The sequence below is a fragment of the Cucurbita maxima genome, unplaced genomic scaffold, assembly GCF_002738345.1.
Source record: "Cucurbita maxima cultivar Rimu unplaced genomic scaffold, Cmax_1.0 Cma_Scf00051, whole genome shotgun sequence".
Lineage (NCBI taxonomy): Eukaryota > Viridiplantae > Streptophyta > Magnoliopsida > Cucurbitales > Cucurbitaceae > Cucurbita > Cucurbita maxima.
The window spans coordinates 836,044-862,302 of record NW_019272067.1 but is presented as its reverse complement, the minus strand read 5'-3'; the positions used below and the strand labels follow the sequence as shown (position 1 = coordinate 862,302).

At 38.4% G+C, this 26,259-nt stretch overlaps 1 protein-coding gene and 2 long non-coding RNA genes across 4 annotated transcripts; 2 read left to right on the top strand and 1 right to left on the bottom strand.

The window, feature by feature from the left end:
• Window positions 1–117: 117 nt before the first annotated feature.
• On the bottom strand, window positions 118–15,202 carry LOC111471384. Its single transcript, XR_002715193.1, has 3 exons — window positions 15,192–15,202; window positions 5,077–5,082; window positions 118–275 (listed from the first exon to the last, which is right to left on the bottom strand). It is a non-coding gene; the product is annotated as an uncharacterized LOC111471384 (long non-coding RNA).
• On the top strand, window positions 7,852–14,324 carry LOC111471349 (glutamine--fructose-6-phosphate aminotransferase [isomerizing] 2). Of its 2 annotated transcripts, XM_023117059.1 has the most exons (12): window positions 8,273–8,525; window positions 8,945–9,117; window positions 9,455–9,560; window positions 10,100–10,245; window positions 10,903–11,070; window positions 11,489–11,849; window positions 11,941–12,191; window positions 12,274–12,388; window positions 12,892–13,147; window positions 13,224–13,392; window positions 13,882–14,068; window positions 14,139–14,324. In XM_023117059.1, the coding sequence occupies exons 1-11, from the start codon at window positions 8,273–8,275 to the stop codon at window positions 13,963–13,965; spliced, it is 2,082 nt and encodes a 693-aa protein (XP_022972827.1). In that variant the 3' UTR covers window positions 13,966–14,068; window positions 14,139–14,324. The 2 variants fall into 2 exon arrangements, with proteins under 2 accessions (XP_022972828.1, XP_022972827.1); XM_023117060.1 differs by having other exon boundaries at window positions 7,852–8,525; window positions 13,882–14,324.
• A 4,958-nt stretch (window positions 15,203–20,160) lies between the features above and the next one.
• On the top strand, window positions 20,161–22,466 carry LOC111471380. Its single transcript, XR_002715189.1, has 3 exons — window positions 20,161–21,194; window positions 21,291–21,379; window positions 22,185–22,466. It is a non-coding gene; the product is annotated as an uncharacterized LOC111471380 (long non-coding RNA).
• The last annotated feature ends 3,793 nt before the right edge of the window (window positions 22,467–26,259 follow it).

Here is a 26,259-nt window from a genome sequence, read left to right as displayed (position 1 = left end):
TTGAAAGAGACGTTATATATGCAAGTAAGAGAGTAACAACAACGGCTCACAGGATATAACTATTGGTAGGGAGAAGTTGACAACCAGTCATATTCCCCTCTAATACATTTTGAGGCATTTCATGTCTGGCAAGCCTAGACATGATTTTTCCGAAACGTCATACTTCCTAGAAATACAAAAGTAAAACACTAGAACATGGAAAGACATAAAGGGTTTGGCTTGTCATGGGCATGTGGCCATGGGCAACACGCCTTGGACGAGCATGACCGTGACATCTTCCCCCACCTAATTGGTTGACGTCTCTGTCAACCGACTACTTTCAAACCTAGCGATGTGGGTGGCGGCAGAGTCTAGATCTTCGGCACGTCCCCAGCTGATTTCTTTTACATGGAGATTCTTCCATTTGACAAAGAATTCAGAAATCTTCCGTATGGGTCTTCCTATCTTCCTAACCCTGTCGGCTAGGATCTCCTCTATTTCTTTGGTGTCTCTTTGTTTCAGATCGATACTCAGTCTAGTGATTACATTTCGCTGGTCGACATCTGGGTCAGGGTGATAGGGCTTCAAGTTGATCACATGAATTTCTGGGTGGATTTTCATACATGTGGGTAGCGCAACTTTGTAGGAAGTAGCCCCGATCTTTTTAAGGACTTCAATCGGGCCTTCATATTTTCGAACTAGTCTCTGGTCCTTTCGACTGTGGAATCTGATTTGTTCTGGTCTCAACTTGATGAGGACTTGGTCTCCTACTCGGAATTGGAGGGGGCGACGCTTCTTGTCCGCCCACTTCTTCATATGCTTGGAAGCTTTCTCCAAATATGTCCGGGCTATATCTATTGTCTACTTTCATTCCCTGGTGAAATTTTGAGCTTGAGAGTTTTTTTCTGCATAAGGATGATCAATAATATGAGGCAAGGTCGGCTGTCGTCCACTTACAATTTCGAAGGGACTCTTTCCCATAGACAAACTCGTTTGACAATTGAAACAGAATTGGGCGACATCTAGTAGTTGTATCCAGTTCTTTTAGCAAGCGTCGACGAAGTGACGTAAGTATTCTTCGAGCAAGTAGTTGAACCGTTCCGTTTGTCCATCGGTTTGAGGATAATAGCTCTAGAAGATGTTTAAAGTCGTTTCCAAGAAGACGAATAACTCGGTTCAGAATGTGTCAACGAATCTACCATCCCTATCGCTGATGATGCTCGATGGAATGCCCCATAACTTTACAATGTGTTTGAAAAATAGTTGGGCTGTTAGTTCAGCTGAGCATAATTTGGGAGTGGGAACGAACATCGCGTATTTCGAGAATCGGTCTACGACAACCAAGATGACGTCATATTCCCCGACTTTTGGGAGGTGTGTTATGAAGTCCAGATACACACTTTTCCAAGGCCTTGTTGGCACGGGTAGAGGTTCCAAGAGCCCCGAGACTTTGGCTTTCTCGAGTTTGTTCTGTTGGCAGATGAGACACGTCTTGGTGTACTGCATGATGTCGTCCCGCATATTTGGCCAGAAGTATCTCTTTTTGATTAAGGCATATGTTCGTTGCCACCCAGGGTGTCCGGCCCATAAAGTATCATGACATTCCTAAATGAGCTTCTTCCTCAATTCTCCTGTTCTTTGAACGTATAATTTGTTTCTTCATTAGAAGGTCTCCCTTGACCCAAAACTGTCGTGTCTTCCCAGCTTTGGCTAGTTCAACGACGACTTTAGCTGATGAGTCTTTATATAAATGTTCTTTGATGATGTCGCACATCGATCCATCGATCTTACTTGAGTGAATATGGGCTAACATGCACAAGGCCGCATGTTCGCCCTTCCGACTCAGCTTGTCGGCTGCTTGGTTACTCTTTCCTACCTTGTGTTCAAATTTGAAGTCGAATTCAGCCAACGACTCCTGCCACCGAGCTTGTTTTGCCATCAATTTCGGTTGATCGAAGAAGTAAAAAATGGCGCTGTTATCCATCTTCACTACAAATTGTGATCCCAAGAGGTATTGTCTCCAGACTCGTCGGCAATGGACCACAACCAACATTTCTTTTTCAGAGACATCCTTTCAGCATCATTGAGCTTTCAACTTTCATAAGCGATGGGGTGGCCTTCTTGAATACGTACACCGCCTAGAGAAAAGTCGGAAGCATCTGTCTCTATTTCAAATGATTTAGTAACATCTACTAATTTGAGAACAGGACCCTTCGTCATGGTTGCCTTCAGATCTTCAAAGGTCATTTGACATTCATTTGACCACGACCAAGGGTGGTCTTTCTTCAGGAGTTCTGTTAATGGGGCAGCTCGTCGTGAAAACCCTTCGATGAACTGCCTATAGTAGTTTGCCAATCTTAGGAAGGATTGCACATCGGATACGGAAGTAGGGATTTTCCACTCTTGGATAGCTTTTATCTTATCGTTATCCATACCGATCTATCCACAACTGATGACATGTCGAAGGAAGTTGATACATGTTTGTGCGAAGGCACATTTTTCTTTTTTGTCGTACAACTGATTTTGTTGCAGCTTGTCAAACACTAGCTTCAGGTGCACCTTGTGTTCCTCCAAGGTTGTACTGTATATAACTATGTTGTCGAGGTATACTACGACGAATTGATCCAGGTATTCGTAGAAAACGTGATTCATTAACGTGCAAAACATAGCTGGGGCGTTTGTCAAGCCAAAGGGCATTACCAGGAACTCAAAGGCCTCATATCTTGTTACACACGCCGTCTTGGGCTCGTCCCCTTCGGTGATATGTACTTGGTAGTACCCTAATCGTAAGTTCAACTTTGTGAAGTATTTGGCCCCGTGAAGCTGGTCAAACAAGTCGGATATTATCGATAGTTGGTATTTGTTGCGTACCATCACCTTGTATACGACTCTATAATCTATGCACAGACACAACATCTCATTCTTCTTTTTCTGAAATAGTACGGGGGCTTTGTAAGGTGCCTTTGCCGGGCGGATGAATCCTGCTGTCAACAACTCATCTAGATTTTTCCTCAATTTGGCTAGCTCAGGGGAAGCCATCTGGTATGCGTTCTTTGCTGGGGGTTTAACCCTGGGGAGGAGTTCAATTTCGTGATCAATGCCTCGACGGGGTGGTAGTGTTTGTGGTAAGCTCTCCTGGCATTATGTCAGCATAACTGTCTAGTACATCATTGATTTTGCTTGGAATAATTTCCTCAATGGTCATTTCTTCCATCAGGGGTATAGCCATAAATGAAGGTTCCTCTCATGCGAGTCATCTTTTTAATTGTATGACTGAGATCATTCTAAGATTACCTGGTTGCTTGATGCTTGCAAGTATTACTTTGGGGTCGTGGTCGGTGATCACCAAGCATTTCGCTAGTATCATTGGTATAACTTTGTGTTCTAGGGGAAAGTCCATCCAAGTACTACGTCGAAGTCGTCCATGCGAACCACAACAAGGTCCATTTCTCCTGTCCAAGTCCCTAATTTGAAGGGGACTTTTTTGGAGACTCCCACAATAGGCAAGGCCTCGGAATTGAAAGCTTTCATTTTTCCGGGATCCTTTTCTATGGTGAGTCCTAATCTTTGTGCTTCGTGGTCGGCGATGAAGTTGTGGGTCGCACCTGAGTCTATCAAGGTGCTCTTGTTTGGTCGGGAGTTTATTGTTGCATCTACGAACATGAGCCCTTTCTCTATTATCTCCTTTGGGTCGACCTTCCGTTGGAGGGCTGACAATAATTTAAGCACACCCATTCGGAGGTTGTCTTGATCTTCCCTTTTGTCTGGCATAGTCTTGACTCCAGTGTCATTGCTCTCTTGAATAGACACTTGGAGTGCACTGAGAGAGGCCCGATGAGGATAGTAGGATAGTTTGTGGGGGCCTTTACACAACAGGCATTGTAAGGGTGCCGTCGGGTAGTTCTTTTGAGGATAAGGTCCTCGAGATGTCTCCACTTGGTTATTCTGAGGAGGTTTGTCTATTCACCCACTTGGTCTGTCGTTACTTTCGTTTGGCCAATTGGGGCCTTCATTTCGATGACCTGGTGGTCTATATGTTTTGCCTCCAGTGTTTGGGGCCTGTGTTGTTCTTCTTTGGAAACTCGCTTCGTTCCCAAAGTCTAGGAGTCTCTCGGCGCTGGCGATTGCGGTAGCTAGGTCTTGAACCTTTTTCTCGTGTATTTTTGTTTTGGCCCATGGTTGTAACCCATTTATAAAGAAAAATACTTTGTCTTTCTCTAACGTGCCCCTGATATCTAGCATCAGGGTCGAAAACTGCCTGACATAGTCCCTTATGCTTCCAGTTTGTTTCAGGGTTATTAGTTTTTCCATTGCCACATGTTCTACGTTTTCAGGGAAGAATTGGTCCCTCAATTCTTTCTTGAGGTCTTCCCACTAGTCAATGGTGCATAATCCATTCTCGATGTCTTGCACCTTCGTATGCCACCAAAAGTTTTGCATCGTCTATTAGATACATTGAGGCTACTGTCACTTTTCTGTCGTTTGTACAAGCCGTTGTGGCTTTGAAGTACTGTTCGACATCAAAGATGAAGTTCTCCAACTCTTTGGCGTCCCAGTTCCCTTTGAAAGGTTTGAGGTAGGGAAACTTCAGTTTGTTGGATCCTGTATGAGTTTTCCTAACCGTGACGTTCTCCACGGCTTTCATGGTCACCCCAATTCGGGTGTTCATGTCGGCCATCTTTTCTTGGATGGCATCGATCGTTGTTTTGAATTCGTCAGCTAATCCATTAAACATATTCATCATGGTATTTTGTAGCATGTCGAACTCTTCGCCACGTCCCTCCTTGTGCATGACAGAGCTATCGGGGCTACCAAAAGGTCTTGAGCTGCTCGTAGGAGCAACTCTTTCTTCGAGCGAGGCCACTCGAAACATTAGCTTTGCGATTGGCAACCCATCAAGGCGATTGTCCATTGCGTCGATTTCTATGACTTTTCCATTCAATTTTGTCACCCGTGCTTCCAGGTAGCGGATGGTGTCAAGGACTTCTTTGAGGAACAACATTTCTTCCTCTATTAAATTAAGTCGGTCGGCTTGTGATTTGGGTGTTGACTTTGTCGTCGACATAGTTTCGGTCTTTGCTATGTCATGGAGCTAACAAAGCTCTGATACCACTTGTCACAATCACACTCTTGATGGCAACGGACTTGCGATTGTGCGATACTCACTTTCCAACGACAAGTGAGCTAAGTCAATTCGTTCTTATGTCGCCTATGGCCAAGCGACGTTGCTCGAGCCTCTGGCCTCGATTTAAGAAGAAGGTTTTAGAAAATGAGGGCAAAGAGAGATTTTTGAAAGAGACGTTATATATGCAAGCAAGAGAGTAACAACAACGGCTCACAGTATATAACTATTGACAGGGAGAAGTTGACAACTAGTCATATCTCACTATAGTACATTCTGAGGCATTTCATGTCTGACAGGCCTAGACATGATTTTTCCGAAATGTTATACTTCCTAGAAATACAAAAGTAAAACACTAGAACATGGAAAGACATAAAGGGTTTGGACGAGCATGATCGTGACACCCAGCGCCTTTGTCAACAAATGATTTAGAAGGTAAACCGCATGTCGTATTGCCCCACCCTAGAAAATCGATGAGACTTGCATCATTTGAGTATTTTTTTTTTTTTTTTGGTATTCATTATGACATGGTTTATTTGCTCAACCATGCCATTTTGTTGTGGAGCGTACGGTGCGGTGATTTAACGGTCGATGCCTTACTCTTTGCACAACTGTGAGAAGTTTTGGGATAAGAATTCACCACTTTGGTTGGTGCGCAAGGTTTTTAATTTGTGGCCAGAACCATTTTCAACGAGGCTTTTAAATTTCTTGAACACACAGTGCCTCTTCTTTGTCTCTATCATATACCCACACCCAAAGCCTATAATCGTCAAGTAATGGATAATACTTGTTACCATAAATTGACGATAGAGTGATCGGGCCAATAAATCCATATGCACCAGTTGCAATGGTCACTCAACATGAAAACTTGTTTGAGCTGGAAACGACACTCTTGCTTACTTGGAGACTAGGAAACTTTCACATAGTTGGTTAAAATGTATGATTTTGGGTAGCCCCATAGCCATCTTATTCTCTCACATCATTTTAAAAATTCACATGCACAAGTCTTGCATGTCATAGCGAGGCTGGGTTCTAGTTGGTCTCAAAGAGTATCTTGTACAAGTGGTTTTTCGACCAATTTACCTTCACAAGCAAGGCTTCGTTGGTATCTAACATCTTGAGGAATGAGTCGATTAACTCCACTTTGCTGCCTTCTTTTATCATTTGACCAAGACCAATAATATTACTCTTCAAGCTTAGGATGTAATATGCCTTCGTTAGTAGACGTTGATGGCTATTCTTAGCCTAGAATAAGATGGATTTAGCTAGATTATGGAAGGCCAAGTGATAAGGAATCAACCCAATGGAAAACTCTAATACCAAATGATAAAGAATCAACCCACAAAAGAAGCTCTGATACCAAATGTAAGGGAAGTAAAATTCAGATTATTTTGTTTATTGAATATCTCAAAGAAGAAAATTTGTTTTGAGATTCAAATTACTTACTTAAGATCAATCATGTCAAATGACTCTAAACATGCAATCTAAACATGGTAAAGGAAAGCACAAATGCTCATTTTAGTACATTATCCGAGTCACATTTACAAAGACAACATACATCACTTCATACAACCTCAAAAATAAAAACTCTTTGACCTTCCTTGAGTCATTCCAAGAGTCGTAATTTTCATACGTTATGACCATAATTTAGCCACTATGTATACTTTATAATTATAATTAACCACTAATTAAATGTAGCTTTAAACTAAATAAAAAGTCTTAAAATACATTAATGAAATACCATAACTCTAAATTATCATCCACTTGTCACGGTCATGCTCGTCCAAGGCATATTGTCCATGGCCGCATGCCCATGACAAACTCAACCCTTTATGTCTTTTCATATTCTAGTGTTTTACTTTTGTATTTATAGGAAGTATGACGTTTCAAAAATATCATGTCTAGGTCTGTCAACATGAAATGTCTCATAATGTATTATAGGGAGATACAACTAGTTGTTAACTTCTCCCTACCCAAGGTTATATACTGTGAGCAGTTGTTATTTCTCTCTTGCTTGCTTATATAACGTCTCTTTGAAAAATCTCTCTTTCGAAAATCTATCTTTGCCCTCGTTTTTTAAAACCTTCTCTTAAAACCGAGGCTAGAGGCTCGAGCATACGTCGCTTGACCGTAGGTGATGTAAGAACGAATTGGCTTAGCTCACTTGTCGTTGGAAAGTGAGTACCGTACAATCACAAGTCCGCTGTCTTTAAAAGTGCGATTGTGACAAGGGAATAATCAAAGAATAAATAAAGTTTGATTCTTCTTTAATGTGATGTGACATGAGTTAGAACAACTTGGGATAATTTGAGCCACATTTTTTTTCACATATTCCTTCGAGTTTATATGGCATGATTTACCATGGGATCATCACCAATTATTTTGAGAGCTATTGTTAAACAAATATTAGTTTGGGGGTTATTTTTCCAATTTTAAATCCCTATTTTCTTACATTTTAATATTTTTCTTTATAAAACTTTCCTTATTTTGGATGCTTTTTCCTTCTTGTACGCTTTCTATCATTAAAAATTGTAAAATGACCATATTGGCCTTTTCTTCTTATCTTTAACCTATAAACTATGTTCGGGAGTTACATGTCATGTCTCGTCATGCTCAATCAATAGAGAGAGAAACAAGATTTACGAGCAAAAGTAGAGATTCAACTCCAAATTTGTATTTATGATTATAATATATATTATAGAAATGGAGATGTGTGTTATAATATATAATTGATCATACTTGCAATGGGTCAAAGAAAATGAAGGGTTTCACACTTTTGGTATAGAAAAATCCGTTGGTGTATGGTTCATAAACAAATGTATTGAGAAGCTCGTGGATTGCTCAAGATTTGAAATCAATTTCATTGGAGGAAACAAAGTGATGAGAAATTGAATCGCAATTGGTGATAGAGGGAGAAAGAGCGAGGAAAGGGCACAATGATGGAATGAGGAAGATTCAGAAGGCGATGCGACTCTTTGGTTTACAAAAATTGTTTGGAAGATGAACAAACTCCCTGTCGGTTTCCAAGAAGAAAATTAGGAAGTCAATCTTCAACGCCGGGGACATAGCCGGCATCACCTGCGCCTATACATGCACTTTCCTCCACGTTTCTCAAGCTCCACACCAGAGAAAGCTCGGATCTGATTCAGGAACACCCATTTGGAGACGACCATGTGTGGGATTTTCGCGTATTTGAATTACAATGTCCACAGAGACAGGCGCTTCATTCTTCAGGTCTTGTTCAATGGCCTCCGCCGTTTGGAGTACAGAGGCTACGATTCTGCCGGAATCTCCGTTGATTCTTCGCCCTTTTACTCTCAATTCACTTCCGATCTCAACAATGCTCATTCCGTTCCTCCTCCTCCTCCCCTCGTCTTCCGTCAGGCTGGCAACATCGATTCCCTCGTCAAATCTGTTCACTCCGGTAATTCTTCTTCTACTTTTTTCTTTTGTCTCTCTGTTCTTTAATTAATGGCGGTCTTCTGAATTCGGATCTTCACCCTATTTGGTTCACGTTAAAACTTGGGAGAAGAGAGGGATTTGTTTGTCGTATTTTCATTCTTGGGTATCAATTAGCAGTTGATTGTGAGTAAACTGTTCGTAATTGGGTCGGATCATGGCCGGAAATGACAGCATGATCTCACATCACACACTTCTGGTTTGTGTTTGACACTCTGTTTTCACAAGGAGAAAGGACACTGCCAGAGCAAAGCAGCTGTTTATGCTTTCGCTCCTTTCTCTCTCTTGTTCCTTTGGTGATAGTTTATTGTGGTTGTACCACCACCTTTTTTTTTGTTGTTGGAATTTTAGTCAAAGCTAATTGTGGCAGTGTAAAATTTTCAGAGGTTGAAACAATCAATTTGAATTTGGAAGAACAATTCTCTGTTCATGCTGGGATTGCACATACCCGTTGGGCTACCCATGGAGAGCCAGCTCCAAGGAATAGTCATCCTCAGACCTCTGGTCCTGAAAATGAATTTCTGGTTGTTCACAATGGAATTGTTACTAACTATGAGGTTTGTTTGAGAGATATCCAATACCTTTCTCTATTTATATTCTCTTATACAACCGATGAAAGCAGTGGATATTTGAACCTTTGACCTCATGTAACGGTGTAAATGTTTTAAATGCCGAGCTACACTCATGTTGAACTGTTCATAACGCTCCAAGTTATATTTTTACTTCTATGAGTATTCTACTCGAGGGGATTTCGTGCTAGTAATGCACTTATCTTCAACTATTCATAACTCTCCAAGTTATATTTTACTTTTATAATTTTGTTTGCTCCAATATTTGATTTTCTCTGCACTAGGTGCCCTTCTGTTTGACCTTCACCGAAACTCTTATTTTCAGGTCTTAAAGGAAACTCTAGTCCGGCACGGTTTTGTTTTTGAATCTGATACAGACACGGAAGTAATTCCAAAGCTGGCAAAATTTATTTTTGACAATGCAACGGAAGGTATGATAAACTTTTGCTAAACACAGTTGCAGTTTACCAGAATATGTTATTTATTGATGCCATGAATTTAAAAACAATAACTTGTACATTGTTGTTGAGAGTTGAACAATTTTCTATTCACATACTGTGGCAAACTGCATTGACGAAGCCTAATTTGACATGAAATATCTTGTTATGAGAAAAGCCCTCGGTTACCTTCATTCAATTTATCATAGTTGTCTGGTTCCCTCAGTTCCTATAACTTTTTTTTGTAATTGGTATTTGTTCAGATGGAACAATTCTTCTGGATCATTGCAGTCTTTTACCTATTGAACTTCTATTAGAAACTGTAAAGACTTCTTTAGAGCAATTCCCACCGGCCACTTAGCTTCTTTAATGAGTAATTTAAAATTTTTATCTGCTTGTGTATTTTTAGTCGAAATGCCACCTGCCACGCATTCACGTTATGGATGTTCTCATCTAAATAGTTTGTCTAGTGTTTATCAGAAAATCAAATTTCGGTTAATGAGGGATCATGTGAGTATGATCTTGTTTTACAGGTGGTCAGGCTGTCACATTTAGTCAAGTTGTGCTTGAAGTTATGAGGCATCTCGAAGGCGCTTATGCTCTTATTTTCAAAAGCAGACATTACCCAAATGAATTGATTGCTTGCAAACGTGGTAGTCCATTGATCCTTGGAGTTAAAGTAAGTTAAGAAGTGACTATATGCTCCTCCAACTCGGCAGGCCAAGTTTTTTTTTTGGAGTAGTTCGCCTTTTATATCTTTTACTTTCTCTTTTTTCCCATTTTCTTTGAAGTTAATCAAAGCATATGAATACTATGCTGTGGGTTTCATAAACATCCAAACGTATTCTGATACTATTCTGATTATTATCCATCATGTCAGTATTTGACATTGACTTTTGTAGGATAGCTCTTTGAAGTTAGTAAGAAAACAGTTTTTGGAAAATTTGAGGTCATGTTTTAAGTTATGATATTTATAATGATTTGTATATATATTCTTGTTTAATAACTAAAATGTTCCAAGATTTCAATGAGGATTGTCCTTGTCACATGGGAATGATACTTGCAATGTAGACATCGTTCATGTTTGAATTCCAGTAACCACATTTGATGTTGTGATTTTCCCTTTCGTGCTTAAAATTCTAACCAGAGAGAGACTCCATTCAAGTTCAAATTTCGTTATGGTGAAATAACTTTTTCAACGGAACTTCTGTTCTGTGGCTTTTTATAATACATTGGTTAACTTTGACTAATATACTCTTCACTTGGAAATGTCACCTTCCTTGCCTCTAACTTCTCTCTTCCTCTTTTTTTGTTTTTACTTTAATTCCTATGTTAGGATTTAGCTGAACCTACCTGCAATGGATCAGCAGCATTCAACGATGACAAGTTTCTTTCGAAAAATGGACACCCGAAAGAACTTTTCCTATCCAGCGATGCTAATGCCGTAGTTGAACATACAAAGAAAGCTTTGGTGATAGAGGATGGTGAAGTTGTTCATATCAAGGTTTTATTTTCTTTCATTTACACCTTAAGAACTTTTGTGTTGCAGCCATAATTAGCTGGGTTTTCAACCTGTTCTTTCGAACTCGGCATTTTTCTTCATTTCTTCCAGGCATTTGCTTTTATAACTTTACATGTTGGTTTTGACTGATGAGAAAGTTGTGTAAGCCTTGTTCTTATTGAGAAATAAATCATTAATAGTATGAAGGGAGGTTTAATATTTTCTTACGCCAACTCATCACACCAAAATATGGAACGTCCATAGGGTTGTTTATCAACTTTGGGGCATAGTTTGACGTAGGATTCCTCTTCCTAAACTTCAGAAGCAAAGCAAATTAATCTGATAATTGTTAGTTCAAATTACACAGAAAGTGTTAGTTTTGATTGTTATAAACAAAGGGATCTTATGTGGTTTTCCCTAGGATGGAGCTGTATCCATATTGAAGTTTGACAAAGAGAAGGGGAAAAGTTGTGGATCTCTTTCTAGACCTGCATCGGTCCAACGTGCACTATCTATTCTTGAAATGGAGGTCGAGCAAATAAATAAGGGAAATTATGAGCACTACATGCAGAAAGAAATTCACGAACAACCTGAATCTCTAACGACCACTATGAGGGGGAGGCTAATACGTCGGACTTCTTCTAAAGATAAAACTCTTCTTCTGGGTGGACTAAAGGATCACCTTAAAACAATAAGGCGAAGCAGGCGTATCGTTTTTGTCGGTTGTGGTACAAGCTATAATGCTGCTTTAGCTGCCAGGCCTATCCTTGAAGAACTATCTGGTACTGACTGTTAGATTAGAAGTAGACCTTTCAATAGTAAAAATTGGTGGTTACTGAACTTTTCGTACTTCGCTTTCCTTGTCTGATGTAGGTGTTCCCGTTACAATGGAAATTGCTAGTGATCTCTTGGATCGCCAAGGGCCAATATACAGAGAAGATACGGCTGTTTTTGTCAGTCAATCTGGTGAAACTGCAGATACTTTACACGCCCTGGAGTATGCTTTAGAAAATGGAGCTTTGTGCACTGGTATTACGAATACGGTTGGTAGTGCAATAGACAGGAATACACATTGTGGAATTCATATAAATGCGGGTGCTGAGATTGGCGTTGCAAGTACAAAAGTGAGATTGATTCACCCAACCCTTTTTTTTCTTTGATCCAATTTGATATTGATGGCCTTTGTTAACTTAGAAAACTTAACAGGCATACACAAGTCAAATAGTTGTGATGGTCATGATGGCTCTTGCAATTGGTGGGGACTCAATCTCCCATCAAAGAAGAAGAGAGGCTATAATAGATGGCTTATTTGACTTGCCAAGTAAGTCTCGTTTTACTTAATTTATATTCCTTCTTCGTATATTTATTTGCTCGGTTTTAAATCCTATTTTAGACTTTAAGCCTTATGTTTATTTTGTTTTAGTCTCTAAGCTTTCAAACGTTTTGTCTTAGTACTTCGACTTTGCATAAAAGATCATCTGATATATTCGTAGAACCTAAAAGCGACACATTTTATTCGTTTACTTGATCAATTGATATTTTCATGGATCAGTTTTAGACGTCGTTGTAGTATGTCAAGTATCGCATGATTATGAAAATTTACTGCTGACCAAAATATATAATATTTTGATAGTCACGAAAACCAAACCTTTAAAAGTTTTAAAACCAAAACGAAACGGGTTCGAAAATTCAAGGTCTGAAACAAGATGTAGACCTCATTTTTCTAATTAGTCTTTACCATTTTGATGTGAGCGTTCAGAAAGGGTTCTTGTTTAGGTAACAAAAGTCACAAGTTAAAGTTACTTTTGAAATTTATAATTGCAGACAAAGTGAGGGAAGTGCTGAAACTTGATCAGGAAATGAAGGATCTTGCGGAACTATTGATTGCCGAGCAGTCACTTCTTGTATTTGGGAGAGGATACAACTATGCTACAGCGCTTGAGGGTGCTTTGAAAGTAAAGGAAGTGGCCCTAATGCACAGTGAAGGATTGCTTGCCGGGGAAATGAAACACGGTCCTTTAGCATTGGTCGACGAAAACCTCCCAATCGTTGTCATTGCTACACGTGATGCTTGCTTCAGGTTTAATTCCTTGCTGCTGTAAACTTGTATAAATTTTCTGGGAACTTAGTTTACTGAAAAATCAATCTGTTAACAGCAAGCAGCAGTCTGTCATCCAACAACTTCATGCTCGCAAAGGTCGCCTCATAGTAATGTGTTTCAAAGGGGATGCCCAAAGTGTGTGCCCTGGAGATTCCTGTAGAGTAATAGAAGTTCCCCACGTCGAGGATTGCCTTCAACCCGTCATTAATATCATTCCATTACAGGTATTTATACTGACTTTTGTTGGTTACTCGATTGACCTGAAACGTAACAACAAGCACAATAGTTCATTTATATACTAGTGAAATTTGAGTTAAAGGGCTGATGGTTATATCATAAGTTCGTCCGGTTTTATCTAATTGATCCGTAAACTTTCGATGTGATGTCTTATATGCCCTTATTAGATATTTTTTAAAATTTAGGACTTGCTAGACGAGTTTGGAGACCTACTATTCATTAGGCATAAGAGTGAAGGGGGGATCAAACTTATAAATTGACCAAGATTAATATGCTTCAAGAAATTTCAAAACAGAACTTAAATATCAAATAATCCTAATTCTAAATAGCATAATGTAACAGTATAAAACAGACTAGAAGATATGATAGTGAGTAAATTGAGATTTGGAATAGTTTTTGGTAGATATCCATGGTTAAAATGGCAGTATATTTGTGTTGGATTATGATATTCGCATGTTCTGTTCTGGTGGGTGCAGTTATTGGCATATCATCTCACTGTTCTTAGGGGATATAACTGTGACCAACCTAGGAATCTTGCCAAGAGTGTGACAACCGAGTAGTTGACTAGACCAGCATTCACAATATCCTTCTCCCTCCCACTCTTAACCCCCTCGTGTGGTTTCGACTTCTGTGTGCTACGCTGCTCAGCATCTCTCCTCATAGGTTGGAACTCTTGATCTTCTGTTGATATGATTTTAACTGAGGCTGTGACTTGTTCTTTGTAAGTTAGCAGATAATCGTGGGAGCTGGGCTTCCACAATTCTATTCATTTTGGAAGATGGTGTGTTTGGTTAACATTATCATGATATGTTTTACTTTGCTTCATTCTTATTTAACCATTCTTATTCCAACTTTTGGGAACCTTCTCTCCTCTTCACCCATGTTTACTGGAGTACTTATGAATGGTATGATACCTTTTCATTTTAATTTTGTGTCTAATTCATTCCCTATTTAATGTCCTTCAAAATTTTAAAGTTTGGGTAAACTTTTAATTTTTTAGCTAATAGGTACCTGAATTAAAATAAAATCAAATCAAATCAAAACAAAAGCTTTTTAATGTAAAAAAAAAAAAAAAAAAAAAAAAGTTTAAAATGCTCATTTATATTAAATATATCAAAAAAGCTTTTGTAGTATTTTATGTTAAAAATTCAATCTATATATATATATATATATATATTTTTTTTGTTAAACTAAAATATGTATAATATACTATAATATAATATAACAAATAATAATTATACCAAATTTTTAAAAATTAAAGGTTGAGGAGGTACATTTTACATTATTTGTATTATCTATATTCTTGTACACATTTGAAATCATCCATTAGTGTACATTCTTTGTGTTCATCTAGATCTGAGTATGTGAGTTGTACAATCTTAATTATCGGTATCAGAGCCAGCCATACTAGTTTCACCACGATCTGTGAAAATGGAAAGCTTAGAGATTGGAATTGAGTAGTTTGATGGATATGAGTTCAATTTTTGGAAGATGCATACGGAAGATTATTTGTTGGAAGATGCATACGGAAGATTATTTGTACTAGATAGATCTTCATGAACCCTTGTTCGGGGTGAAATCGAATACCATGACCATAAAGTAGTGGAAACTCAAGGATCATCAGATTGATCCGGTTGACGCTATCTAGAAACGTGATGTTCAACGTTATTGGTTCTATTAAAAGTGCTATCGAATATAAAAATGTGTATTTGATGCATAAATTGTTGTTGGATTTGTTGCAAATCTTTAGATGTTTGAATATAAGGATTGATAAAAGTATTAAAACAATTGGCATGAATAAGGTATAGGTGATGGGTACAATAATTTACTTGGTCAATGTCTTCGGGTTCTTTTCTTGTCTTCAAAACTCTTTTACTTTTCCATCCAAGCCGTTCGGTTGATTGATGCTCTCGTAGGCTTAGCTTGCATATAAATTCTCGGGTCCCAAGTCCCAAATCCTGCATCCGTCGAGAACATTTCAATTTTAGCTTCATAAGTTTTTTTTTTTTTTTTTTTTAAGACAAAATTTCAAGTACGAGAACAAGAATTTAGTATTTATAATAATAATAATAAAAATTTTGAGGCATTCAATCAGGAATTACAGGATCGATGATCTCCTCAATGAGTCCAGTCTCCATTTTGTGACTGATTATTATTAACGGTGACAATCAAAGTTTGACTGACTAAATCCATGCATTTCTATAATGTATTAATAGAAATTGAACAAGAAAAATCACACCATTTACGATTATAGAAATCATGTGAACTCTTAGTTGTACTCTGTACCCAAGATTAAAATCGAGTCACGTTTTAATAAATATAAATCTTCTCAATTATTTAAATATTTTGTGATTTAGTCGTATACAAATTCATGATATAGGATACTTTCAAGGAGATGTTTCTACCTGAATAATTTGGATTTGGATCGAATCATTTGTAATGATAAGTGGGTTGTAATATTAGTATTGCTAGATATGACACCTAAAGTTATCTATGTACTATAGACGGATTAGGTTATTTCTTGAACTTGATCATCTCATATATCAACTATATTTTCTTTAACATTACATTAACCACCTTGAATTTTTTTTACAGATAATATTAAATTACAAAAAATATTATTAAAAAATAAATAATTGATTACGAGCGTTTAGGGAATTCCAATAATCTCCCACTTGCACCAAAGTCGATAACACACGTGTCCTAAGAAATACTTAGAGCCAACATGTTATCCTATTTGTCCTACAGAAATTGAAACATGTCTCGTAATCTTAGATATTCTAGATAACACTAAAAAAATTTAGTCTCGAGAGTGTTTTTGTGTAGATCACAACGATTGTCATAAAAAATCATCGTAGTCACTACCACGATATATAGTTTCCTAGACATTGATGTTTTCTAATTTATTTTAGTATTAGTTTTTACATCACTATTATCCTAATCAAAAGGGATAAACTAAATCAAATTTGAAACAAAACCTCTTCCAAATTTTTATAGAACTATTATAGTCATGCAAGTGTCACTAACATACTAAAATACATTTTAGAAAATCATGGTGAGAGTACCCCTTTCTAAAAGAATTTTAAAAAAACATGCAATTTAACAAAGTAGTTCATCCATAAGAAATTCAAAGGAAAATGACATAAAACCAAAGTTCCCTAGTTACCATAACCAATAAGTGTATTAACAAAATTCAAATAAATAAAACTCAAAAATCACAAATTTCTAGAGTTTTCCAAGCTTCTCTTCATCACTCTTGTGTCACGACCTTGCCCTTACTTAAAGTTCATTTTAAAATCAAGGTGAGTAAAACTCAGTAACGCAATTTTCTATTGAGAATGTTTGTTTAATCCACCACACTTAAATGGTGTGAAAGTTATCTTGTTTATAATCAAATAAATTACAAGAATATGGAAAGAGTAATAAATGGAAATAACAATAAATGAAAAGATATCTAAGGTAAGAAGGCAAATATCTAGATATTTGCCTTATAATAAAATATCAAATATGATATATATGATAAACTATAATTTATTACTAAATATCCTTAACACCCCACCGCAAGCTGAGCGTCGGATTTGAACGAACGTGAAGCTTGGATTTGAAAAATTCAAAGAGAGGTTGAGAAACACTTTTCGTGAACATGTCAACAACCTGGTTTAGAGGAGGCGTAGAGAAACACTTTTTTGCCCATCGAAAACTACAGAGGGATCGTCGCTCAACGGCGATGCTACCTTGCTTCGACGAGAATATGTCAACCCAAGAAGTAGAAGGGGAAACCTAGAGCAGGGACAAAGACAATGTTGAAGTCGGAAGAGTTGCCACAGTGGGCGAAGGAGCCAATTTTGGCTAGAAGGGCGACGACGACTTGGTTGGCGAAGAGGCCAGTGCGGCAGGTTGAGGGAAAATCGATTGTGTTGGAAAAGGTAGGTGAGGTCGTATGTACAAAGTATGACGAAGGGTGATTTGGAGATGGGCTCTGTAACGAGCCAGATCCACCACTAGCAGATATTGTCCTCTTTGGGCTTTCCCTTTCGAGCTTCCCCTCAAGGCTTTAAAACGTGTCTGCTAGGGGAAGGTTTCCACACCCTTATAAATGGTGATTTGTTCTCCTCCCCAACCAATGTAGAACATCACAATCCACCTCCCTTCGGGGCCAGCGTCCTCGCTGACACTCTTTCCTTCCTCTAATCGATGTGGGACCACCCCCAAATCCACCCCCTTTGGGGCCTAGTGTCCTTACTGGCACACCGTCTCGTGTCTACCCCCCTTCAGGGAACAACGAGAAGGCTGGCACATCGTCCGGTGACTGGCTCTGATACCATTTGTAACGACCCAGATCCACCGCTAGCAAATATTGTCCTCTTTGGGCTTTCCCTTTCGGGCTTCCCCTCAAGGCTTTAAAACGCATCTACTAGGGGAAGGTTTCCACACCCTTATAAATGGTGATTTGTTCTTCTCCCCAAACAATTTGGGACATCACAATCCACCCCACTTCGAACGGAACGAAAAAGCGATGGGTATACATTAAATGTATATTCCGCCAATGCCCTAGCGTACGGGAATATACCGACTATTTGTGGTGATGTCTTTTGGTCTCACCAATGCCCCAACGGTATTTATGGAATTAATGAACCAAGTATTTAAAGAGTGCTTAGACTCATTTGTGATCGTGTTCATAGACGACATCTTGATATACTCGAAAACAGACCTAGAACACCAAAAGCACTTTCGCAAAGCCTTAATTATCCTAAGGGAGAATAAGCTGTATGCCAAATTCTCCAAGTGCGAATTTTGGCTACGACAGGTTTCGTTTCTAGGGCACGTAGTGTCTAAAGACGAAATCTTTGGAGATCCCAAAAAGATAGAAGCTGTCACGAAATGGAAACGCCCAACAACGGTCACCGAGATACGAAGTTTCTTAGGATTGGCGGGCTACTATCGAAGATTTGTCCAGGACTTCGCTAAATAGCCATGCCTCTCACCCAATTGACAAAAAAGGGTGTACCTTTTGTTTGAGACGATACTTGTGAGGCCAGCTTTCAAGAGCTAAAGAAAAGACTAGTATCCGCCTCAGTACTCACAGTTCCAGAGAGTTCTGTGGTATACGTGATTTACAGTGATGCATCCAAAAAGGGGTTGGGTTGTGTACTGATGCAACAAGGCAAGGTTGTTGCGTATGCATCACGCCAACTAAAGGATTATGAGAAAAACTATCCTACACATGATTTAGAGTTGACAGCAGTGGTGTTCGCGTTAAAAATTTGGTGACACTACCTGTATGGCGAAAAGACCCAAATCTATACGGACCATGAAAGCCTAAAATATTTGTTCACACAAAAAGAATTGAACATGAGGCAACGTAGATGGTCAGAGCTTGTAAAAGATTACGACATAGACATCAATGCCACCTTGGAAAAGCAAACATAGTCGCTGATGCACTGAGTCGAAAAGCAGTACATTCGTCAGCCCTCATCACCAGGGAGCCACGAGTGCGAACTGATTCCGAACAGGTTGACATAGCGGTAGTAACTGAAGAAGTGGCAGCCAAAATAGCCCGACTGACAGAATGTCCCACGCTCAGACAAAGGATCATAGACTCACAACGTGGGGATCCAAGCTTAAGCAAAATCCTAGACCAATTGAAAGTAGGCTTAGTGGACGGATTCTCTAAGTCAACAGATGACGGATTGTTATGTCAAGGACGCTTATCTGTGCCACCCATGAGCAAAATGAAGAAGAAAATCTTAACTGAGGCACACAACTCACCCTTCTCGATACATCCAGGTGGAACAAAGATGCATCAAGATTTGAAACAACCCTTCTGGTGGCGAAGTATGAAAAAGGATATCGCGGAATACGTGAGTAAGTGTTTGGTGTGCCAACAAGTAAAAGCCCCTAGGCAGAAAACCGCCGGGCTACTACAACCTCTAAGTATACCGAAATGGAAATGGGAAAACATTGTCATGGATTTCATAATAGGCCAACCCAAAACATTAAAGGGCTATACGGTTATTTGGGTGGTCATGGATCGTCTGACAAAGTCGGCACATTTCCTACCGGGGAAGGCAACATATATGGTAGACAATTGGGCCCAACTGTACGTGAAGGAAATTGTGAGGTTGCATGGGGTACCGGTGTCAATTGTGTCGGATTGGGATCCGTGTTTCACATCGACCTTTTGGTGCGGACTCCAAAAAGCGATGGGTACCCGCCTCGACTTTAGCACCGCCTTCTACCCACAAACGGATGGCCAAACGGAACGATTAAACCAAATCCTGGAAGATATGCTTCGGGCATGCATTATGGATTTCACAGGGAGTTGGGACACTAAACTGCACTTAATGGAATTCTTATAATAACAGCTTCCAAGCAACCATCGGGATGACACCCTTTAAAGTGTTGTATGGAAAACGATGTAGATCCCCATTGTGCTGGGACGAAGTAGGAGAATGAGAACTTGTAGGACCTGAGCTGGTCCGCATCACCAATGAGGCAGTACAGAAAATTAGAGTAAGAATGCGTACCGCACAGAGTAGGCAAAAGAGCTACGCTGACGTTAGTCGTAGGAATCTAGAGTTCGAAGAGGAAGAGTTCAAACTAGCTCTACCACCTTCACTCTCAAGCGTACACGATATAATTCATGTGTCCACGTTAAGGAAATATATTGCAGACCCTACGCACGTAATAGACTAAAAACCTCTCGAAATCGAGGAAGATTTAAATTATCAGGAGAAACTGATTAGAATCCTGGCCCGAGAAGTGAAAGCCTTACATAACAGAAACATAGGTTTCATTAAGGTACTGTGGCGTAACCACAAAATTGAGGAAGCTAGGTGGGAACGAGAGGAGGAAATAAAGGAAAAAATATCCCGAGTTGATCCACGAGTTTGAGACTTTCGCTCGCACATGACCCACAAAGGGCGGCCGAAGGCTGGGATGTCACAGGACTCGTCCCCGACCTTCAGCCACCCCGAAATGACCTGCAAAGAACGAAAACAGTGAAAGAACGAGAAGGAACAGAGGACCCCGACGAAACTCCGGCGAAGCCGAACCATACGAGATCGACGTCAAAACCTCCATTTTACACCACAAAAGTAATCCCGTAACCCTTTACACACATAAGGAGTAGATTTTAGACGAATCCTTTACGCTGAACACTGTCGGCAAGGAAGACGGAACATCGGACTTTCGAACTTCTCCAGATCCGGGAGTGTGAGGCCCTTACAAACGAAATCTGTACCAAAAACGGGGTTAGGGTGAAGAAGAGACTCAGGAACGGAGAAAAAAAGAGGGAAAAAGGATGTTGGGACGACGTTATCGAGGAGAGAGAAAGTCGCCAGAAAAACGTGCAAGCAGTCGGGCGAAGAGGACGAAGTCCGACTCGAGGGCCAGATCCCGCAACCCGAACCAAATCCAGTTCACTTATGTCGGTCCAGATCTTGACGGTTCCTGCGGCCCAAACCGCATAAGCCAGCCCGCCTGCATTTCTTTCCTTCACCCGCGAACGGCCCATCACCGCGCACGGCCCATCACCCGCGAACGGCCCGTCACCTGCGTACAACCTGAGACCCGCGAGCGATCCTATAACCCGCGCCTTGACCTGAGACCCTTGCACACGCGTCGCTCTCTTATTGTGGCATGTGGCACGTCTGCAGCGCAGCTCCAGCAGCTCAATCGGCTCGGCGACAGCTTCTCGGCTCCGCGGCTTATTCGGCTCAGGAAATCTATTTCCAGCCCGTTTGTCACCATTCCGACCCTCCGGGACTTAGTTTCAGCTGTGTTTAAGGTAAAATAGAACATTGTAAGGTCGTATTTCACAAATTCGAGTTGGGAATTAATTATATTTGTGAAATACTAATGGAAGTGACGAATGAACAAATAGGAACCAACCACCAACAGAGCGTAGAACGTCCACGAGGAGCTAGGAGCTTACGCTATATTTTAAGGAGTACTTCGGCTAAGGCCTACCAAGTAAGTGGCTCACTCATCGTAGGTTACGCGTTATTTGCTGTATGCTTGCACGTGCCAGTGAATTTGCACGTGTCATTAAATTGTATGCTAGTTTAATGTGCTTAAGTATGAAATCATGTGAACGTGAATGTATGCTATGTATGCTGCTTAGTTTGATGTGATATGTTATGCATGTGACGATATGTGGTCATTGAATGATTATGGCATGTTTGTATGGAATACGTGAATGTGAACAACATGAATTGTATGACTGAAACACGGTAAACTGCCTGGAATCATAACCCCGATAGAAATGTGTATGAAATGTGAATTGAAAATGAGAATGACATGAAACATGGAATGTGACGGGGGGTTATGGTCATTAAAGATAAATGTAGAAATAGGGGGACCTCATGCATTATGTGTGTTCATGCATCTGGGGGGATACTCCCATCCCATCACGAGGGTACGGACGCGTACATCCAATGACAAGACAACGATCGTTATGCATTGCATAGTGCTGCCATGACGATTCTAGTTTTAATGGGTCCCAGCATAAGGGGCTCCAAGAATATGCCCACCGGATAAGGACAGTGGCCCAGCGGTGTGCGAACTAGCTGGTGAGCCCATACTTGCACGTATGAGCTGTGTGTAGAGTATATGGTACACATCCACGATTACCCGTTAGGACTGCACCGTAGGGAAAACGAAATGAAACGATAGGTCCCATCATTTTATTGCATGTGATTGTTGCATAACCCCGATAGGGGGTCACTTACTTAGTATTCTAGAAATACTCAAGCCTCATACTACTTTACTTTTGCAGATAAGAGAAAGGCATCCATGTGACAACGACGGCGGCATCGTACACCCTGGGACCGTGGCACATGCATAGGATAGTTGTTTTTCCATTTCATAGTCTAGATTAAATTCGTTTTGCATCACTAGTATAGGTTAGTATATGATGAGTTGTATTTGTATAATAAACCATAGGGTAGAATTAAAACATTCATTTCGGTTTTGGTCCTTTTCCTTTATTTCAATAATATTCGTTTTTTTTTCCCCTTGTAATCTTTTCTCTTTCACGAGGTAATAAAAGGCGAGTGTAAGTCGCATTTATGAACATGGTCCATTTAATGTATATTCCACATTTCAAGGTATAGTAATGACCTTAGAATAAATAGGTAAAATTTTAGGGTCGTTAGAGGCTCCGATACCATGAGAATGTTTGTTTAATTCACCACACCTAAATGGTGTGAAAGTTATCTTATTTATAATCAAATAAATTACAAGGATACGAAAAAAAGTAATAAATGAAAATAACAATAAATGGAAATATACGTGTGACAATAAGGTAAATATCTAGATATTTGCCTTATAATAAAATATCAAATATAATATATATGGTAAACTATAATTTATTACTAAATATCCTTAACACCTATTAAGGTCATATATGCAAACTATCATATAATTCATCAATCAAAATTAAGGGACCTAAGTGATTGATTGCTCGAAACACACCCCGTATAATCTACCTGCCTAAAAGAGTTTTTCAGCAATCACTCCTCAGTGACCATTGTTGATTGGTTACTCGATACACACAGCATGTAACCCTTACCATGAAATAATTTTTAGCAAGCACTCATGTGACGGTTAGTGGTTGTTATTCGAAATATTCAATTTATAATCCTTACCATGTCTATTACATTAATTCATAACATGCACATACATGGTCCAAAATATTTATTTATCATGATTAATAGATCTGACAACAAACAACAAACCTCCATACAACAACAGATACATCCAATCGTACATTAGAAAAACAAAAATGATTTAGTGTCAATAGGAAGGTCCCTTACTTATAAACTTCGCTTTAGAAATTTTGATTTATTAGACTAAATGTTCTCGACTCGAACCTACATTCAAGCCCCTAACAAATCAACCTAACTTCACATAATACAATGATTCCAATAATCATAAGGCGCTATATCAAGATGGAATGTCATCTAAAACATTTGAGGTTTTTAAGAACACTCTTCCTTTAACTTCACATTCGATTTATGTATTTGTTGAACACAATTTTGTGGGACACACTCACACTCTTTATTAACACCAATCGGAAAGAGATTAGAAGAAAAATATGGAAAATCTGTATAATACTACTCCACTTTGTTGTGCTCAAGACTGCTTTGAGATTTCTCCTATGAAAATATTAGTAGAGTGGAGAGATATTTAGAGGCTACCCAATTAATTCCTAAAATATCTAATCATTTATTTCCAAAATACATAAATCATTTTTTAAAAATATTTAGGTATCTCTATTCTTATACCTAAATCATTCTCCTAAAGTACCTAAATCATTTCCTTAAAATATATAGGCAATAAACTCATATAATTATTGGTCTTGACCCTATTGAGCGAGTAATGATATTTTAACATGCCCCTCGACACTAGTCTTCCTTAGCCGCACCATATTGAAATGAAAACAAAAACGCTCATGTTTGTTAGTATACAACCATTTTGTAGATGAGTTTGTCATATGGTCATCTATACTCTTCATTCAAAACTTTCTTTATCCACATGTTTTTTTCTAGCATGAAACATCAGATTTTCTACTAAACGAGCCATAGATTGGTGATAACTCTCCAAAAGTTGAGTTATATCAAGTCTTTTTGTAGTTAATTATGCACTCATACAAACCATTTTCTCATTATTTGCTCCATTTGTTTTAATTAGTAAGCATGAAATAGTTCATTGTGGTTCAACATGAAAAGAATATCAATTTGCATGAATCGAGCCTAATTGTACATTTAATTGAGTTATTTGACAAAATTTCAGAACATTTATGCTGAACCATGTTGTTATAGTAAATCTGGAAACAACACTGCTGATCATGATGTTGAAGCAATTCGGAAAACAAACTTTTGAGGATGACATGGAAATTTTAATCCACATGAGCGATCCACGGGGTTCATTGACTACCCAATTAGAAATATCCTAGGTGAACGATTTTATCCTTTTCTCGGCCCTAAATGGGAAGAGGAAAACAATATAAAAGAAAAAGGATACCTAAAAAGAGAGGAAGCCACATTTGGAAAGCAAAAAATTGGAATAGACTGAGCAGCTGTAAATTGGTGTGAAACCAAAGAAAAAAAAGAAGAAGAACCCTAATCCAGCAGCTATGACAGCAAAAGGAAAAGAAGATCAAGAAGGATTGTTAGGGTAAAAAAGTGAACGTGAGAGCTCAAAGGAAGGGAACTTGCATTGAAGAACAACAACAAAGCTTGGTATTTCTCTAATTTCTTACTCTCTTTTCTTATTCTATCTATTTCATATAATTGAGATATGGATTCCACTGTTTAATTCAATTTGTATGGAGAGCTAAACTTTACAGGGGAGGCGAGAGAGTTTTATGTAGTTTAAGTATGTTGATAACGTGATTTTAGTTTATTAAAAAGTTGTTGTTAATGATTTACATGTGTGTTTAATTAGCTAATTTACATACATATATACATAATTGTTCTCTTATTCCGAAGAAGAGAGGGAACAATGAAATTTTCTTTAATACTCTAGTTACATTGCAAGGATACTTGAAAATAATTAAATGTTAAGAATAATTCTTCCCTAGAACCTTGTTAACAGATATTAAAAAACGATTATGGAAAGAAAGGCACGACCCTGGTAAGCTTGGGAATAAAAGGAACTAAAATCTACCACAAAAAAAATAATCTGTTTTGTGACTGTAGTGGCACTTTGCATTAATTTTTTTTTAATTAGTTTAAAATCACTAACACCCATTTGAACGTTGCCCAAAAACTCATTTAATTTCCAGCAATAAAAGTAATAAAAAAGATAGGTTCTCTTGGAATCGATAATTTACTTAATACTTGCTACTTGTGATAGCGTATAACATTTATTTTTGTGAATTTTATATCATTTTATTATATACATCCACAAGCAATCAAATTTTTGGCGCCATTGACGGTGAACTTAATATATACATACATATATGAAGCTCCAAAGTAAACCAAGTTTATTTTTTTTATTTATTTTATTTTATTTTAAAATTTATGCACTTACATAATTGTTTTTATGTAGTTTTCTTTACTTTCCTTAGAATAATATATATATATATATATATATATATATATATATATATATATATATATATATATATATATATATATATATATTTTTTTTTACTTTTTGTCATCGTGAACGGCTGCATGCCACAAGTTAGGACAGCATGCCACAAGTAAAGTTTGCCAACTTTTATAGGTAGTTTAGGTGTATTTAAATGTGATTAGGAAGACTAATTTCAGCATGTTTGGGGGGCTAATTACACATACGGCATATTAGGATGTGATGGATGACAAATGTTATTTTCTTGTGGTGCATGTTGTCATGCACCCAGTTGTTTTGTTAATTTTCATTTGCATGTGATATTATATTTTTTTTTTAAATGTGGTGTACGTTCTTATGAAACTACATGTCAAGACACCATTACCAAAGAAGTTTTTTAGGAAAAATATCTACATTCATCCTAAAAGATTTGTTAACTCCTCCGAGAAAAGAAATATGTATGAAAAAAGAAAAATTGACAGAAAATAATCTTTGTGCAGTCTCGATAAGAATGAAGTGGAAAGACAATAAAGAAGGTGCAAGAAGGCGGCTACACATTAGAATCACATGTATATCTAACAACAATAGTATGCATGCCAAAACATATAGAAGTATGGACCAGAAAAGACTTGGGAAGACTTCAAGAAATGCAAACATGTACCAATTACAAATAAAATAATAAAAATTATTATTAAAAATTAAATAGTTAATTATGAAACTTTAGGACAAAAATTTCAACAAGATAATCCTATCGATCACTTATGCATGTACTA